The following is a 20,269-nucleotide window of genomic DNA, read 5'->3' on the forward strand; positions in this document are numbered from 1 at the left end:
GTCTCCACGTGTCACACCTGCATGGTGATGTGCACATCAAAGCTAATTAGCTACAGAGCAGAGGGGACAGGGAGGGGCTTCTGGTTGTCACTCACCTTCAGTGGTGGAGAAAGTACTCAAATGTCTTACTTGAGTAAAAGTATCAATATTGCAATATAATTAGAAATGCTAGTAAAAGTCTGGAATTCAAAATGTACTTGACTTGAGTAAAAGTACAAAAGTATTGGAATCAAAATGTACTTAAAGTACCTAAAGTAAGAGGAGTCGTTATGCAGAATATCTCATTTCAAGTTTTCTAATCTACCGGTATATATCTTTAAAAAAAAAATTGTAGCCAAACTACAAGCTCACAATGAAAATATATGGCTGAATAATAGGACTGAAGTGGTTACTGTATGTTTTGTCATTAAAAAAAATCTAAATCCATAATGTAACTAGTAACTAAATGTTTTCAAATAAATGTAGTGGAGTAAAAGTACAATATTTTGTAGTGGAGTAAAACAAAAAAAAGGACTTAAACTGCTAAATTGTAATTACTTACATGCAGTACTTAAGTATGTTACTTTCTGTGTGGAGTTTGCATGTTCTCCCCGTGTCCCCTAAGGTAGGTACCCTCACAAAAAACATGCAGTAATCCTGGTCTCTAAACTGCCTCCGGGCCAGCCGGGGGGCCTGATGGAGGGGAATGGAACTGGTCGGAATAACGTGTTGCTTCCATGCGCTACGTCCGGCCAGGAAAACTCCCCCCTGTCAGGTGAAAAGAAGCAGCTTGGACTCCTCGTGCATAGACGGAAGCATGAGGTCAGTCCACTGCCCCCCCCCCACAGGTTGGCAGAGGAAGTGTAGCGCCCAGGATTACATTTAAGCAATATTACACGACAGGGTGTGGGTTCAGTGATGCTTGCGGAACTCGACTTCGTCTCGTTCCTGACCGCGTCACTGTCGTGGCAATAATCACGTTAAACCACACCCTCAAGTGTAATATTGCAATTCTACAACAGTTACCCTTAAAGTTAAAACTAAGAAAAGCGCTGAAAACATATATATTTTTAATGACAGATGTAGTCACTACGACCACAAATGTCCCAAGAAACTACCTAGCCACGGAGTTTGCTAGCGCTCTGGGAGAACAGAGCAGCTGAATTCTTAGTTTTGATTAGGTGGTGAATGGTGCTGGTTTAACCCACGGCTAGAAGCCGTTTCAACCAATCAGATTGCTTCCTCGAAACGACCTGTTGTAGAATAGATAATTGACACTGGGTGAAAAAATGGCCAATGGGTTGCAAAATTGTGGGATAATATACATTACTTTCCAGTTTCCACGCAGCGCTCACCTTGCATGTGAAGAGCTTCTCTCCGGTGTGACTGAAGACGTGCGCGCGCAGGAAGACCCGGCGCGTGAAGGTCTTCCCGCAGTGAGGACACACGTGGGGCAGGGAGGTCCGAGCCCAGTCCTGGAGCAGCTTGGCCGGGGGAGGCAGGTTGGTGGAGTCACGGTCCTGGTCCGCTTCCGGTTCCCTTAGCTCATCTGAGCAAAACATCAGAGATACAAACTTCAGTTCATACAAGGGTATGTGTGTGTGTGTGTGTGTGTGTGTGTGTCTGTGTGTCTGTCTGTGTGTGTGTGTGTGTGTGTGTGTGTGTGTGTGTGTGTGTGTGTGTATGTGTGTATGTATGTATGTATGTATGTGTGTGTGTGTGTGTGTGTGTGTGTGTGTGTGTGTGTGTGTGTGTGCACCGGCCTGGTGGTATATACAATGATTTGAGAAAATGTACAGTGTATAACATAACAAACGCGTTGTTTTGTTTTGTATTGCTTTTTGGAGGTGGTCAGGCGAGTGAAAGCAAGCAGAAATATGATTAAGAGTGGAAATTCTGCAGCGGAGAGGGATTTGATCCTTAGCCAATTCAGTTATGTTGGTGTAGAGTGTTGACTGTAGAGGCCACAGTTTGTTTGTTTTTTCGCCTTTTGCTTATTTTGACTTTTTCCTTCCCCCCATGAGTTCAAATCAGATTTCTTTCTACTCGTAGTTGAATAACCGATTAGCCTAACCCTGACGAAGGCTTGACAGCAGAAATGTGTTGGTCGTTTTTGAATGCTCTTTGCCGAGCTGGTGCCATTTAAAAAAAGGCCTTTTATACCTGACTGCAACAGAGTAGTGCCTTGGACCTCCTTTTGTTTTTCCAGCCTAATCAGTTCGTTTGATCATAGTCAACCAAGATGTTCATTAGTATATATTTTCCATGCTAAATTAAAACAATATATAACCTTTTAATTCTTCCAGTCTGTATACTTTCTATATCCAGTAGTCATTGTGTAATCAACATTAGAACGTTCAGTTTTCAACCTCACTCAACCTGAAATGGCTGGTCTGTCTCTCCATGACAGTATTGTGGCACAACACAATTTTACAGATTTGTCGATTAAATGACCCAAGATTAATTGATTACATTAGAAGAATGTATTTAGCCGAGGACAGCCCTCTGTGTGTAATCAATGTGAAAGTGATTGAACACACACTTTGACTAGGCCTGTCACAGTCATTACATAAGACTCGCCTAATCGCAATTATTTTGATGAAGTGCCAGACTGGCACTTCATTGTTCTACTCGCACAATTATTGAATATATGCATAAACACCTGTCCTGGTTATCTGTTAAAAACAAACTCCGTTGCAGTGTCCTCATGTTTGTTAGAAACATAATTTCTAATTAAACACCAGATTACGTCTTCAAACAGTTATTAAAATCAAGTGACAGACATAATCATAACACCAGAATTGCCAGCCTCTGTCATTTAACACTCCCTGCTCCAAAAACAAACCTCCTTAATATATAATAATAATATATAAACAAACAGTTATATATACATGTATCGAGCAATATCATTTATGTTACCAGCTCACATTAATATAACACAAAATAAATTATCTTTCAAATATGCTTTAAAGGAACACTTGCTGACCACATGAACATAATGTTATTCTTATTATGTTGCATTTAATCTTTATAGAATAAATTGTAATTATGTATTTTCATGTATTTCATCTTGTTGAATGTATTTGTAATTATGTATTCATGTACTTTTTGTATGTATTTTATATGGACCCCAGGAAGATTAGCTGCCGCCCCGGAGTCAGCTAATGGGGATCCATTCAATAAACAATAAACTATTTTAGCATAATAGTCAATCGTTTCCACGATGAAAAATTTCCATACATTTTCAAACATTTTTAAAAAATAGCAGAAATAGAAGATCTACAAAGTTACAAACATGTCACTTGGTGTGTTGTAAGCTTGTAGATCAACTATTCCCGCTATTTTGTAAATCTTTTGGAAAGAAAAATGATTAAATGTATGTATTAGTGATCTCTTAGTGATCTCTGTATAGTACGTTATTTGTAATATCTGCCCTGTGCAATTACGAACCATAAAAAGCAAACAAATACAAATAACGTTCCAATGTTCAAAGCAAAAAAATAACACAACGTTCATCCCAATTATTTGTGTGACAATGAATCGTCAACTTCATTTTCTAACGGTGACAGCCCCTACCTTTGACTGGACTGTTGCCCGAGTGGTGTGGTCTGCCTCGCTTAGGCAAGGGCGAGATGGAATCAGACGAAGTAGGGGAGAGCAGTCTCTTTCTGGGGCTACCCTGAAGGTCAGTGAGAGCCTCCTCCCCCTCCCCGGGGGGGCCTGCGGGGGTGGCGGCGGCGCGGTGCGTCCGGCGGTGGTACAGGTAGCGGGTGGTGTTCATGAACTCCTGCTCGCACTGGTCACAGCGGTGGAGGACCTCGTCGAGGCCGTGCTTGTCCCTGCGATGCGCGGCCAGCGATCGCTCGGCGCCGAAGTCCTCCCCGCAGCGGGTGCACAGGAACGACTCGGCCTGGGTGAAGTTAGGGGCGGGGACGGCGGCGGGGTCCTTGTCCTCTAGGCCGTTGCTCTGAGCGCAGTCCTCCTCCGGGGGACCGATTACGATCTCCGTCACTGCGCCCACGCGGTGCTGCTTACGGTGGTAGAGGAAGAGGGTGGTGTTGAGGAAGCTCTCCCCGCAGATCAGGCAGCGGTGCAGCGCCTCCTCCAGGCCGTGCTGGCTCTTGCGGTGGGCCACCAGCTCCGACACGATGGAGAAGCTGGAGCCGCAGTCCACGCACAGGAGCACCGGGTCGGGCTTGACCTTCTTGATGAGCCCTCGCCGTCGGTACGTCGAGGTCTCCTCCTCTTCGGCGTCCTGGTTACCGGCGTCCGGGGGTTCCGAGTTCTGAGCCGAAGAGGAGCTCTCCGCGGAGGCCTCTTTGGCAGACTGCTGCTTGGTCTCTGCTGTCGGTACGGCGGGACGGTCGTCGCCGGCTTCCGCCGGCGTCTGTGCCGAAGATCCGGTCTCGTCGGAGCCGGGTTGTGCCGAAGATACGGCGTTATCGGTGTCTGGTTGTGCCGAAGACCCGGTCACGTCGGGGCCTGGCAGTTCCGAAGATTCCGTTTTATCGGGGACCGGTAGTTCTGAGGATCCGGTTTGTGCCGACGACGGTTCCGCCATATCAGGGCCCGGCGGCGACGACGACACGGTCCCCGGTTCAACTTTAACCTCGACCCGGGCTTCATCAGGCTCGGCTTCCGATCGACCCTCGGCTTCGGGATCAACCTCGACCTCGACCTCCGGTCCGGTCTCCTCCTCCTCCGCGTCCGGTTTGAACCCGGCGGCGTCAGCCTGAAGACACGCTCCCTCTTTGCGGTGCTGCTGCCACTGGTCCAGGCTCTTGAACAGCTCGTCGCAGTCCCCGCACTGGTAGAGGATGCGGGGCTGGTCCGACACGGCGACACTGCTGACGGCATGCTGCCTAGTTCCGCCGGGCGGCGCTTTCTTCATGGAGGCTTCCGCCGCCTGGGTCTGGATGGCGGCGGCCACGACCGACTCCGCGGGAGCTATCAGCTGGCCGAACACCTGCTAGGACAAAGGAAAAGGAAGAGAGGAAAAAGATGAAGGAAACAGAATCACACCCAACGCGTGAACTACGCGGTGCAGTGTGCGTGTGTATGACTGTATGTGTGTGCTGAATAAAAACAGACAGAGACATTAGACACACGCTGCACAATTTTAACAAATTGGCCTGCCAGCTACATAGATGTTCATTGGAGTGGTTAGCACATTTTGGGCGGGAACCCATTTTGGTGTTTTAAACATTACGTTATGCTTTAGCTATTGAAAAATAGCAGATCTACAAGCTCATACGACCATACGAGCGGCGCGCTACGAGCTTGTAGGTCTGCTATTTTTGAAAAATCTTACAAAATGTGCCGCAAACCTTTGAATATATATTCTTTCAAAGTGAATGTTTTTAACTCGGGTCTAAATGGGTAAGGCACCGCTCAATAAGCTACATTTGATGATCCACGTCGTCACCCATTTCCCTTTTTTCCTTCATACAAACTAATGTGCCTCTTGTGATGCAGACAGAGCAGTGCAGTGCTTAACAAAACAGTAGCCTCGGTACCCAGGCTTTTCAATAGTGTCTGCAGTGCATAATGGAGGTTGAGTCGATTCAACCTGGAACAGGAGTTTATTTTTCTTCCCTCTCCAACGCGCTGGCTGGCAGATGAGGGATGAGAATCCCATGTTAATGGTGCGGCGGTGAGGTCAATGAGAGCACGCGTTCGGGAGCCAGGGGCTCCTCCGAGGCAGCGGTCCAGACAGGAGCAGATAAGGAACCCATGGCCCGGCCCACCGATAAATATCAGCGGGACTTTCGGGGTTGCAGAAAGGGGTCACTCCCTGTGGTTTCACGTCCAAGTTCCACGCCTCTGTCCAAAATGGATGGAGGCGGCAACTTTCAAGGTCGAGGTTAAAGACGCCTGGCTTCTTATGAATTCAGCCTCGTTCGAGAGCGAATCAACGTGTCTCACATAACAATGGCCTAATAGCAGGGGCCGTTTGTTTCAGTATTCTAGATTTATGGTCGCAGTTGGAACGCCGCGTGTGGGTGGCGAGCGGGAGCTGTTTGTTTCCGAGCGTCACGCTGAGTAATAATTCATGTTTTATTTGAATTGCAAAATGGTTTATTTACTCAGCCTCTAATGTATAATTTGTGTAGACATGGTGTTGACTAACAGAGCCTAGTTTACATACACCCGCTGAAAGCGTACAGTGTAAACTGAAAGAACCACTGCAGAGCTACCAACCTGCACACATTTTGTGTACCAACCACGCAATTCTAGGCGTATAGACACCTAGAATTGCGTGGTTGGTACACAAAATGTGTGCAGGTTGGTAGCTCTGCCACTGGCAAAACTCCGGGGCCTTTAACCCATTTATGCCCGACGTCGAAATTAAAAAAAAAAGTCTTCTAAATCATGACAGTTTTCTGAAAAACCCATGTTTCTATGTCAGTCGTTCTCAAACGTTTTCATGTCAAGGACCCCCACAAATGTATGTAATTGGCCGCCGACACCCATCTGTATGTGGTTCCAGGGACCCCAGAAGCAAAGATTTGAGTTAAAAACGTTAACTCTGAAAGAATATATTCAATGTTTTATTTGTTCAAAAATAGCAGATCTACAAGCTCTGAGCTTGTAGATCTGCTATTTTTCCAACAGCTAAAGTATAAAAGTGCTTAAAACACCAAAAAGGTGTTCTCGTCCAGTTAAGGTCACACATGAGTATTTTTAGCACATTTAATAAAAGGGACTTCTGGCAGATAGATACACAGGATTATTCATTATCCATTACGAAAAGGGCACCGGGAGACGGGGCGGTGTTCACTGTCGGCGTAGAGTGCCCTTTTCCATGAACCCAATCACTGATTAAACATAAGTTGGGCTCATGTGTGGCTATAAACTCCATAGCCGCGTATGAACGCGAGAATGTAATTAAGCGCCGATCGGGCGGTGCGGGGGTAAAGCTCCTGCCCGCCCTCGCGCCAGAATTAAGTCACATTACACAATCGGGCGTGCTCTACGGTCCTTCATTATTGCAGTCAAGAAAGAGGCGCTTAAGTTACACCATGTTTCAATACCACACACAGAGAAACTAAACTTCACTGGTTGGTTAGCAGCACAATGTCATTGTAACAAAGATTAAAGACGTATATGTATTTTTTAAGACTGATTTAGTTATTACATGCATTTTAAACTTCTAAATCCATCGTGGTGCTGTCACCAAGACGCCGTCTGACCAGCAGAGCCAATGAGGATGTCAAGAGTGGGAGGAGCTTCTAGTACACAGGCAAATTAACTGAGGATGTCACTGCTTAACATCAACAGCAGTTAAAAATGTGGATATTGTGATTAGGCCCATTGAGTGATTAGGCAAATTATCTATGAATTCATTAGTTGATCATTGATAACCGTATCGATCGATTAACCAGTTGGTTGATTTTGCTGATATGTAAGAATACAAATATTTATTTGACCATTTGAGATACAGAGCCAGGCTATGGCATCTTTGTATGAGGTATGAAATGTAATGAAACGGGCACTGTCTTTGTCTTGTCCATCACATCACATGCAAAAGCAGAGACATTTCTGTGGCTACCAACTACCAAGGTGGGGGGGGCACATGTGCATTCCACAGCCACAGCATTACTTTCACAGAAAACCGCCCAATTTTCAATTAATTAACTGTTAAGTTTAATTGAAGAATTTCTTAATGGCGATTCATCGATTAACATCCCTACGTCTTATATTTGAGAACGGCTATAGGTGTGCCGTCATGCACATTTGAGGACAGCTGGTGAGCCAGCTTTACCAATCAGATTGCTTGGTCAGAACTGTATAATAGTTGGCCTGGGCCGTGGCTCAGTGGTCCAGGCACCTTGGCCGGTAGTCCAAATCTGGCAGTGTGCCGCGGGTTCGACTCCCGATCCCGACGGCCTTTACTGCATGTCACCCCCCCATCTCTCTCCCCATTTCCTGTCAGCCTACTGTCTGTCCCTCCATAAAATATATAAAATAAAGGCGAAAGAAAATAAAAAATAAAAAAATAACTGTATAATAGAGAACTGTATAATAGTTGGCCTGGGCCGTGGCTCAGTGGTCCAGGCACCTTGGCCGGTAGTCCAAGTCTGGCAGTGTGCCGCGGGTCCGACTCCCGATCCCGACGGCCTTTACTGCATGTCCCCCCCCCCATTTCCTGTCAGTCTGTCCCTCTATATAAAATAATGGCGAAAGCCACAAAAAAAACATACAAATAAAACAAGAACTGTACAATAGTTGCATAATATGAATCCTCCACAGTGCCCCTGGCCTGACCTGACCGGCCGGGCGTCCATCCACACAACAACTGCCGGCCGTGTTTGTGGGAGGGAGGCTGGGTGTGGAGGGGGGAGCTGTCGCTACCGCTTCAGTGGGGTGGTATAACGAAGCGTATTCATCCGTATGCATTATGTCCTCCTCCTCCTCCTCCCAGTGAAACTCCTCAATGTCAGGAATAAAAATAACCTTGACGTAACGCGTGTCAGAGGAGATGTGGTTGTCTGTGCTCTTTCCCTGGAACCGACCGTATAGGAGTTAGCAGCGACATGAATGGAGACTAGACTGGAAGACACAGGGAATTGAGATTCCCCAAAAAAAAATAAGCATCTACAGTAATTAACCCATTTAGTCCTGACGTCGAAATAAATAAAAACGTTCACTCTGAAAGAATATATACCTATTCAAAGATTTGTGCTGCATTTTTACATATTATTTTGCTTGTAGATCTGCTATTTTCCAATAGCTAAAGTATAACAGAATGCTTGAAACACCAAAAGGGGTTCCCGCCCAAAATGGGTTAAGAAGGTATGTGCCAAGATTATTAAACCCATTGTGGTGTTAAAATATGAGTAATAGATCACGAGTTACATAATAATTCACTTAACTACACTGCATAAGATATCTCTCCTTTCCTCACTCAGTCATAACACCCTCTGAAATTATAGTAACCACCTGTAATGTTTATTTATTTATTTATTTTGGAATAACAAATGGCCATCTGTAATTTTTCAGTCAGAAGCATTGGTTCTCAGACTTAATGTTCAGACTAAACACTAGATATCTGTGTTCCTCTGTTCCTCACTCAGTCATAACACCGTCTACAATTATAGTAACCACCTGTACTCTTTATTTATTTATTTTTGGAATAACAAATGGCCATCTGTAATTTTTCAGTCAGAATCATAGCTCTCAGACTTAATGTTCAGACTAAACACTAGAAGGCTATACCGGAGGGGGGCTCATATACCCTCAGCAGGTTCAACCATGCCGCGCAGGTTTTAGAATAGAGGTCGGACAAAAAGCAGCACCCGGTCCTCCAGGTTGGGGGTTAAGCGTGGGGCCCAACAACACTTTCCGTTTCAGAAACGACGACAGGGATACAGAAACTTGGAATTCGGCACTAGTCTGGGAGAGAGAAGTTCTTAAGCTCGAGGACGTATGACGTTAGTTAGGTGGTGAAAGCCAGGAGCCCCCTGGAAGCCGCAGGACCGACCACCCTTCCTTCTCTCAACCAGGAAAAGCATTGCCATTGGAACATGGAATGTAAGACCTGCAGACAGGCTCTGACTTGGAACTATCAGAGGGGAAGAGAAACAGAGCTTGGCCCAAAAACACCTGGCAGAGGAATCGACTCCAGGCAGACGCCAAGAGGCTGGGATGCACCTGGTCGCAGATGGAAAAGAACACCAGTGACCGAGAACTCTGGGAGGACCCTTTCCTGGGTATAGGCCGTCGATGAGGGTCCTCCAGACACCACTGTCTGATGTGTCCCCGATTCCCTGAACCAGGACACACCACTGTCAGGCAATAAGTAGGTAAAGTTGTGTTACCAGGTAAGAAAAGGACCATTCATTGGCCACCCCGTCATGTCAGATAAATCCTCGCATGTGGGAGTTTTATGTGCACGACTGAAGGACGAGTCCCAAGTACTGACTGACTAAATGACTAAAGGATGCAGAAAGTGCAGGACAAGATGCCCTCGAATGAAAAAAGAACAGCCTGTTTATACCGAAGGGACAGCTATGAATCATGCCATGTCAGCTATGATGGATTTAACGTCGAGACATGATGGATTGAACACGTTTATTCACGTAGGGAGCGCGGGGAGCGATCACATCGACAGTTTGAGGAGAAACACAGCAGCATCAAATGATGATGCCCAGGCGATGCAAAATAAATTAGCAGTCTATTGCAGCCTGTTGCATGCTACCATCACTGATGGACTAAAGTAGGCTACTCAATTTTACTTAGGTAAAAGTATCAATACTGCAATAGCCTGGCCTAGCCAGCGTGCTTTCTGGTCTAGAGGGGCGGGGCACGCATGGAGCAAACGCTGGAGAATACTGGTTCACCGATCTGAGAACTACTCCGTTAAAAGCAAAAGTCCTGAATTCGAAAATTGATATAAAGGTATTGGCATCAAAATGTACTGAAGGCACCAAAAGTAGAAAGTGCTTATACTATGCAGATGGTCCCATTTCAAGTTTTCAAATGTATACTGTCTGTACATGTACTTAACTTAAGCACAGTACTTAAGTAAATGTACTTAGTTTTCACCACTGGCCACGCTTACCCATCACTGCACAACGTTGCTTTCTAATAAATATTCTCAGATTCTCAGTCAAAGTGTAGCCCGGAAACTCAAACACCGTTTCACTTCAACAGCATTAAACACTTTAGCTTCACCTCCTGTATTCATCATTTATAGATTTCTCAGTAAATGCTACCAAGCATCGACTCTAATAGCACTCATATGTCCCATTATTGAAGCTCTCTGAATACAAACATCTGATCTGGGAGGAGACAGGGGGGAGATGATTGTACGTGTTGTAATAGCTCTCCATATCCATTTGAAACATAAATAGCCCCTGTTTTTACAGCAATGTTGCAGACACAAATTGTCATAATCTGTCTAATGAAGTGGGGATGATTGTAATATGCCAGCTGACGGGTGGTAAATGGCGCCCGGGAAGCCATAATGGCACTTAGGAGACTCATCTCGGATAAGGACATACAGCGATCCATCAAGAGAAGGACATCAAGTGATACACGCCGATGTTATCAACTCATAAACATACAGCTTGTTCTTATCAAGACCATGCCATGGAGCCAGTATGGACATTTCCTACAACCTACAAGTAGGCAACTAGGATACGCAGAAGTGAAATGACTGTAGCCGAAGCGAAAACATCTGGAAACTGCAGCGCTATACAACACTTATGTGGCCAGGACAATGGCTGACAACAGAAAACAACGTCAATGTGTAAGAAATGTCCACATATTGGTGATTACGGGTTGATAACATTCGAATCCGCTATCTGATGTGTCCCCGATTCCCTGAACCAGGAGGACACACCAGTCTGTCTGATGTGTCCCTGATTCCCTGAACCAGGAGGACACACCAGTCTGTCTGATGTGTCCCTGATTCCCTGAACCAGGAGGACACACCAGTCTGTCTGATGTGTCCCTGATTCCCTGAACCAGGAGGACACACCAGTCTGTCTGATGTGTCCCTGATTCCCTGAACCAGGAGGACACACCAGTCTGTCTGATGTGTCCCTGATTCCCTGAACCAGGAGGACACACCAGTCTGTCTGATGTGTCCCTGATTCCCTGAACCAGGAGGACACACCAGTCTGTCTGATGTGTCCCTGATTCCCTGAACCAGGAGGACACACCAGTCTGTCTGATGTGTCCCTGATTCCCTGAACCAGGAGGACACACCAGTCTGTCTGATGTGTCCCTGATTCCCTGAACCAGGAGGACACACCACTGTCTGTCTGATGTGTCCCTGATTCCCTGAACCAGGAGGACACACCAGTCTGTCTGATGTGTCCCTGATTCCCTGAACCAGGAGGACACACCAGTCTGTCTGATGTGTCCCTGATTCCCTGAACCAGGAGGACACACCAGTCTGTCTGATGTGTCCCTGATTCCCTGAACCAGGAGGACACACCAGTCTGTCTGATGTGTCCCTGATTCCCTGAACCAGGAGGACACACCAGTCTGTCTGATGTGTCCCTGATTCCCTGAACCAGGAGGACACACCAGTCTGTCTGATGTGTCCCTGATTCCCTGAACCAGGAGGACACACCAGTCTGTCTGATGTGTCCCTGATTCCCTGAACCAGGAGGACACACCAGTCTGTCTGATGTGTCCCTGATTCCCTGAACCAGGAGGACACACCAGTCTGTCTGATGTGTCCCCGATTCCCTGAACCAGGAGGACACACCACTGTCTGTCTGATGTGTCCCTGATTCCCTGAACCAGGAGGACACACCAGTCTGTCTGATGTGTCCCTGATTCCCTGAACCAGGAGGACACACCAGTCTGTCTGATGTGTCCCTGATTCCCTGAACCAGGAGGACACACCAGTCTGTCTGATGTGTCCCTGATTCCCTGAACCAGGAGGACACACCAGTCTGTCTGATGTGTCCCTGTCTGTCTGATGTGTCCCTGATTCCCTGAACCAGGAGGACACACCAAAAAGTATTTATTTAAAGACCGTATAAGCGTCGTACAAAGCCAACTCGAGTTGTGACAAATCATGACAACAAACACAATATTTTGGACCAAATAATTACAAAGAATAAAAACAACAACAAAAAGTGTTGTAACCTGTAGTTTTTTTCTTCTTTCTAATTCTTTGTTTGGCCCAAAACATTATGTTTATTGTCATGATGTGAAGAGAAGAGAGTCCGTACACAGATTTGCTCCAATGGTGTTTTCTTTTTATTCAAAACACCATGAATCAACATTTCTCATAAAAAAAAAAAAAAAGTGGTCTCGTAAAATATTCAAATCCATTGAGATTTTATTAGCTGTATGCCATAATCATCAAGATTAAAACAAAAAAGGGTTTTAAATGCTTCACTTTATGCACAATGAATTGAGAATATATGAAAGTTTCACTTTTTGAATTATATTACAAAAGAAAATTTACTTTTACAAAATATTCTAATTCAGTGAGACGGAGACGGAGCTGTACATACACACACGCAGCCAGTCATCGGAGCAGTTAGGCACCGCTAAAGAAATAAAGGTATAGCGAGCCTGCCGAGGCGAGACACGAGTACATCAAGTCATTATAGGACTCTCAGACTGTGAAACACAGGCTGCTTCTTTGTAAAACTCTGAATTAATGAAGCTCGACACGCTGATGAAATGGATCCCGGAGGAATACATCCCAGAACAGATCAGAATGATGCTATAATAGACAACGCAGTATATTTCCCTTTGTACGACGTATTGAATATGATGCATAATGTAAGGAAACCCACAGGGCTCTCCCAATTTACAAGGCACCACAAGTTCCACAAACGAAATTAACGAATTTACATATGCATGCATACATTTCTTACATTAGAGAGAAACAAATACTAATAAATGTGTCGCAGTTGTTCCCCTGGCAGAAATAGAAGGCCCCAAAAAGACACAGAAAAATGATTTATTTCATCTTCATATTGTTAATTAAGGGGAAAAAAAGTAAGGGGCCTGAACTTTTAAAAATCACATTGGGAATTGAACAATAATTAGAATTTAGTTTTTATCTGCTCGGTCTGACTGCATTATATGGTGAATAATATACACCAAAGACCATGAAAACCATGTAGTTCACCCACGCCCCATGAAGGCTTGAAATTTGTTTTGGTTGCATTCCCAAGTCAATAGTCTGTAGGAGACTCAATAGGAGGCCCACTCATTTACTGATTGGCTTAGGGATGAAAATGATGGAACAAAAAAAAAAAATCCATGAACTCAAGGCTTCATCATGGAGTGTGAAATTGATAGAACTTATTCCAACAACTCCTACTGGCAGAGAAAAAGAGACAGCCAGGTGCTCATCGGCGGCGTACAAGTCAATGAAGTAAAAAGAAAATCACACCCGTGTGAAGTGAGGGGCGCTAATATAATAAAGTCTAACTCATGTTGATTAGGTGATGTAATGGTGATGTTAAACAAACGGTGCAGACACAAACATTAAACGCCATTAACAATAAAGAGACAATATGACGTAATGAGGCACATTATGACACATTTTCCCTTCATTGTCAATGGCGTTTACAAAACAAACATTGAACTAAAGACAAACATTAAACCTGTGTATAGGAGGGGCTGGCACCCCTCAAAAAGTAAAAGGTGCTCCTACTGCTGTGTGAACTCCTCCTTTAAGCACAAGGCTTAACATGCGCTGTGTGTTCTCCCTAGCACCAACTGTAGCGGTTAGCAGTGACAAGAATAGAGTCTAGGCGGGAATAAACAAGGAATCGAGAATTGTCATAATAATGACTGGTGATATTGTGGTGATATGGCTGTTGAAAAAGGGGAGACAAAATAACTGTAAAAAAGGGAAATCAAAAGAAAAGATTTGTCAGTTAATGCTGCCAAGCACTCAAACTCCCTAGCACTCATATTTCCCATTATTGAAGCGCTTTGAATGCAAACAAGTGATCTGAGAGACAGAGGGAAACACAAAAAGATGAACGTGCTGTGCCTGTAATAGCTCTTCAGAGACTAAATCGACTGAAAGGCTACGTATTTTGGCAGAGTCGGTTCCCGACAAATAACGCAGGCTACGTTCTTTTGGCTGGGAAACGGTTAAGGACATTACAGTGCATACTGACATATTCCAGGCCGTCTCTGGAGCCTTGCTTGAGACTAGCTGTCAGTCGAATGATCAGTAGCACTCAACTAACACTCGCCTATGCAGAGCATGGGAATTACTTTAATAATTAACGTTATGCAGTCATCCAGCTAAATTTGTAATGAATGCTATCTATACGTCCTGCTACTTAACACCCTTGTCGCCAATTGCCATGACCTGCGGGTTATCATGAATGCCCTTTGATAGTCGAACCCGAGGCGGTGCGGGTTTATAGCTTTATATAAAAATCGACCGGCAGAAGCCAAAACACATACCTCTGCTGTGCCCAGGTTGCTAGGCAGGTTTCTCAGTTTTTTTGTCAAATGCCTTGCATCCACTCAGTGGATATTTTCTGAAAGCACCAATAGTCATCCTCAATAGTCACAATACGAGACATTTGCTAATAAATATTGTTTGATTTTGATATTTGAAAATATCACCGTACTGTCTGAGATCATCGTCTTAGTGTTGTGACTGTTGTCCCAGATTACATTTCCTTTCCATAGTGCAGCATACCGGTAAACGTGGCAAAAACTAATCTTTCATCTTAAGCATCTTAGGCCGTGCAGTGTGACAGGGTCAAGGACGGTGGTCTTAAAGCCGATCCATGGCTGCAATTGGCTGGTGATATAACGTGAGACTGCTATACTAGTACCGACGCATACAAATACCAGCAAGTTCATTATTTGTGCTACTGCTGTACCTGAAAGATGACTGCGGCAAGCGGCAACTTTACCGGATTCATGAGTTAAATCACAGGAAATCAATAATTTGCTGACTATATGTGTGCAGCAGTCACACAATTTTTGTGAGAAATGGCAGGAGATATTATGAGCTCCCTTTGGAGAACAGCCAAACCATGCTGTTCAATTCTGCCGAGTCAAAGGCTGGGCCCAAATTCTTCTTCTTTTCGTTTATTTATGAAAAGAAAATAGGTGAGAAGTTGAGTTATTTTGTTTAACATTTTTTAAATATTTTGAAATAATAATTAAAAAAATCACACCAGTGTGAACTGAGTGGTGCAACTCCCCCCCCCCCCCCCTCCCCTCCTCTCTCTCATATTAGCAGGCAACAGTGCAGCACTATCTCTCTCTCCGTTCCTGGCACAACAGCGCCCCTACTGGTACCAATAGTCATACTCATGCTCATAGTCACAGGCGCATGGGTGGGTAGGCGCATGGGTGGGTTAACGTCACATAAGCGCACAGACACGGACATGGACATTGCTGTTGAATGGTTGCACCACTCAAAAAATGTAGGCTTCGTAGGACACAAAAGAAGAAAACAAACGTTTACTTGCAACCCATAACAATCGGTCGGTGACCAAAAGATGGACCCCCGACACACCTTTTGTGAAACAGTGCTGCATAGAGTGGGTGAGCACCGTTACTCGAGTGTGACGCAGTAGTGTGTTGATGTGACAGAGTGTGACGCAGGGACAGCTCCAGAGTGGTGGAGGCCTAGCCCCCCCTCCTCACAAACCCAATTGACTGACTAATATGTAAACCAAAATCCATTAGCCCCAGTCAAAAAGAATTGGGAGGCTGCGCAACGGTGTGTCGATATGATGGTTGGTCATTACCTGAGTGTGGCGCATCGGTGCATTGATGGTGGTCATTCCGGGCGCAGCCAGGACAGGCTCCATGGCCTCGGCGGTGCACGTCAGCTGGTGTTGCAGCACCTCGTCCAGGGTGTTGAACTCCTGGTAGCAGGGGAAACACATGTACACCGACGAGCTCTCCATACCTGCCGGGAGGAGGACCAGGGGAGGAAGATCATTGGACAATAAATGTGACGGAGTAACAAACCTCAAGCAGCAGTTGTATGATCGGGAGGAAAGCTCATATGTCCAAAACTGTTACTTTAAGTTTACAGGATTCAATTCCCCCCCAAAATAGCAAAGGCAACAGATCTACAAGCTCAAAACATGACGCGTTGCCTCGCGTTTCGATGCTGTAGTGTAGTATGATCAAGTATGGGCATTCATTTACAAAAAATGTAATCGAGATAAGAGGTTTCTTCTACCCGACAGCAACGATAAGATGTAGGTCTGTGCTTACTTGACCCGGGGAGGGGACATTCTATTTGGAGGCTGGAGCATTCTAATTTCTAACCCTATGTGAATGCTCACTGCTCTGAAATGTCATGTCCTGCATTCACACACTTACATAACACGAACACACTTAGTTCATGACTACTCTACTATAGTCACGTGTTGTTACAGCACAAATGGCACCAGGACTAATTAATTTGCAGCATACTGTGCCTGCCAAATTAAATTATTTGTATTCCGACGGGAGCATATGGCACCAGCCACCACCAAGTCTAAGTGGGCAGAGCTGGGTCACATCGACCCACTGATGGGGCGCTGATGGCCAAGTGGTTAAGACACATACCAACACTCGATTCCCAAGCCCGATGGCCTTTGCTGCGTGCCTCTCCCACCCGTTAAAAATAATTAATTTGCTCAAATGTGACTCTCGATTTTCTTCCACAAGAATTGAGATTCTCACACGATTCTCATTTTTTTCCATGAAAATATTTATTGTCTTTAGTTGCTGAACATTACTACATTCACCTGGAGCCACCTGTGGCTTTAAACGGATGAGATCAACATGCTTGACTTAAAGTCAAAGTCATACGATTTGTCACACACGTTACCGGCGGTTAGTACCGCAGTAAAATTTGTTCTCCGCATTTGACCCATCTCTTGGTGCGGTGAGCCACAGCCGAGGAGCGGTAAGCTGCAGCCGTGCCAACATCAACAAACTGCGACCTTAGCACCTTTATACATCAGTGTACGATGGCGTTTCAACAACAAACTGGGACCTTGGCACCTTTATACTGTACGATGGCATTTCATCAATACCAATACGAGCTACCACTCTGTCTGAACTCGTCGAACACCACGTCCCCACCCGCTCCCTCAAGGCCAAGCACTGTCAACCAACTGGAACCCCACAAGGCTAATATATAAGCGAACCTGGGGTGACAGTGCCTTCGCAGTGGCCGTCCCTTAATTCACTGTGGAACTCACTCCCAGCTCACAATTCAGAGCTGCTCCCACACTTTGTTTGTCTTAGTTTCTAACCTTTTATATACTTTATTTTTCTAAATAAAATGTATTATTTTGTTCTGTGAAGCGACTTTGAGTACCTTGAAAAGCGCTATATAAATTGTATGTCCATTATTATTATAAACTGGGACATTACCACCTTATGTGTTAAAATAGCTAAACTACACGTGACCTTCTAGATCAGTTATCTTTGCAGTTTACGCCTAAGACGATATCATGCCCAAATAAATAGGGACGGCAGGTTGAAAGTGTACACTGACTGTACTTTATGTATTGTACAGTATGTCAGTGTCAGTAGTCAGAGATTAAAATCGGGTGCATTTTGCATCCCAAAACGCAGTTTATAGTTAAGGGACGCAATAAAACAACGGCCTCTGCATCCACGGGATGCACTACTGTACTGTACTGTACTGTGCATGTACAGTAACGTCGTTGTAGTGGTGGGGCTCATAAAATGTCCCTGGGACTCATCTAAAAGACCATCCCTGCATCCCGGGACTCATTACATTGAAAACCTACTTACATCACTGAGTAGTACACGAGTGCCACTGCCAATGTCACAGATGTTATTTTTGAATAGTAGTGAAAATTGTGTTTACGTGTCCTCACACCTCAGGTGTGTGGGTGTTGTGGTCATGCAGATGATGCAACCTGGCTTTACCCTACTACTGTCCTTTTGAGGGGCGCTAGCCCCTCCCATGCCCAGCTTTGTGTGTCAGCGTGTACCACATTGTGGAATGTGATGTATGATGATGCAAGGTGGCAGTGGCTCAGGGGTCAAGTGGCCGGATGGTAAGCGCAAGGTTGCCAGTTCGAACCCGGGCAGGCCCCCCCAGTTAGTGTTGAAGTGTCCTTGAGCAAGACACTGAACTGAACCCCTAATCGCTCCTAATGTGCTGGTTGGTGGCTTGCCTGGTTTCCGCTGCCATCGGTGTGAATGGGTGAATGTAATGCAAAATCTATGTAAAGCGCCTTGGATAAAATCGCTATATAAATGATCATTGGAACAACATTCATGAATAAATTCTGCACCCCTTTAGAACAGTGGTTCTCAGACTCAAGGACCCCCAAATTTGCACGCATTTGGCTGAGGACCCTCCCTCCTGAATTATTTTTGCCAGGATGCCCCTGAACGGGAATATTTATGAAGAAAAAAAAATAGATCAACATTATTCAAAATGTGTACTAAAGAAAGATGTGCAAGCTAAGCTTGTACAACTGCTATTTTTGAACAGCCAACTTATAAATGGATAAAAGTGGTTCAAAATGATTGCAACGCTATAAACTAATTGTGCTTGGGACCCCTGGGGATCCCCTGACCTCACTTTGAGAACCCCTGCTTTAGAAGACCAACAGCATGTGTTAACATCGTCCTGACCTCAGTACATGAGTGTTGATATGACCCTGTCAAAGCAGTGCATCCCATTTAGAATGTTAGAGCTGTGAACATTGCCCTCTCCTGGGGAGATTGAGCTCCTGCATGCATGCATGTATGCAATGCATCATACATGATCCTGTGTGCACAGACAGTTAAGACACAAAGTGCAGGGTTAACTTCCAGCCTCATGGACAAGAATGACTCACCGTGGGCCTAATTTATGTGACTAATTTTTATTTTCATCATGCATCAAGCAGAGACGTTGCCAAGTTTAGCTCTGCCTATTTCATGTTACGTTCAGCTGGAGCATCAATTATTTTTATTTGCTTGCCGTTTATTGGACCCATAGGGGGAGTAGGCTTCGCCGCTGGTGTTGCATGATAGACTATTAGTACGGCAGCCGAGGTGAACTGGGGGGAAATTTGGTATATAGTATTTTTTATTGGCCTAAAATATTGTCTATATACATACAATTCATGAATCCACTTGCTGACTGGCTGTCAGTATTGAGAATTTTTTTATAGGGGTTTCTTGTGACCTACCATTAACATCCTATGGCAGTTGGAAGGCAAAAAGTTAAAACTTTCCTTTTGCTTTAGGAAGCATGTGACATGTAGCCCAATACACTCCTTGGGCTAAAAACGGGAACAGACCCCCATTCCGAAACACCGCCATTCCGAAACACCGCCATTCAGAAACCTGGTTAGGGTTAAGGCTCATACATAGACTGGATTTTCAGTGGTGGGGTGACCACCGAACTACAACATGACGTCACGAGCCGCGGTGAAGAGCAAACCACCGCCACCGCTCCAGCCCTGCTCTCTGTTTTTACTCACCACCGCTCAACGTTATTTCAGCTCCGGTGGTCAGCTCACCACCGGAGTGGTGGTCACCTCACCACCGAAAATCCAGACTATGAATAGGCCTTTAGGGTTAGGGTTACAGCCATAGCCACTTGCCCAAATGTGCCCAAAATGTGCTGACCTCATCACATTAATTTTGTGCTGACGTCTATGGCCGTTTTTAGCCCAAGGAGTGTTTTTGTGCAAAACTAATGCTTGGAATGGATTCAGAATCATGAAAACCCCCTAGTTTGACATGTCACATGCTACTTAAAGCATAAGGAAAGTTTGACATTTTTGCCTGCCATAGGATAGTATGGTAATGGTAGGGTCACAAGAAACCCATATAAAACATTGCT

At 45.0% G+C, this 20,269-nt stretch overlaps 1 protein-coding gene across 1 annotated transcript in view; it reads right to left on the bottom strand.

Annotated features, from left to right (window-relative positions):
- The window catches only part of znf574 (zinc finger protein 574), a gene marked incomplete at its 3' end in the record, with an annotated part of 44,295 nt that overhangs the window by 22,722 nt on the left and 1,304 nt on the right, over positions 1–20,269 (bottom strand). The window contains exons 2-4 of the mRNA XM_083762082.1: positions 16,197–16,360; positions 3,556–4,945; positions 1,335–1,528 (exon numbers count right to left, since the gene is read on the bottom strand). Of these exons, the coding sequence (XP_083618208.1) occupies positions 1,335–1,528; positions 3,556–4,945; positions 16,197–16,358 (1,746 nt within the window). The 5' untranslated portion in view covers positions 16,359–16,360. The remainder of the gene's footprint in view (positions 1–1,334; positions 1,529–3,555; positions 4,946–16,196; positions 16,361–20,269) is intronic.

This window comes from Protomyctophum parallelum, assembly GCF_964188405.1.
Source record: "Protomyctophum parallelum genome assembly, chromosome: 3".
Taxonomy (NCBI): domain Eukaryota; kingdom Metazoa; phylum Chordata; class Actinopteri; order Myctophiformes; family Myctophidae; genus Protomyctophum; species Protomyctophum parallelum.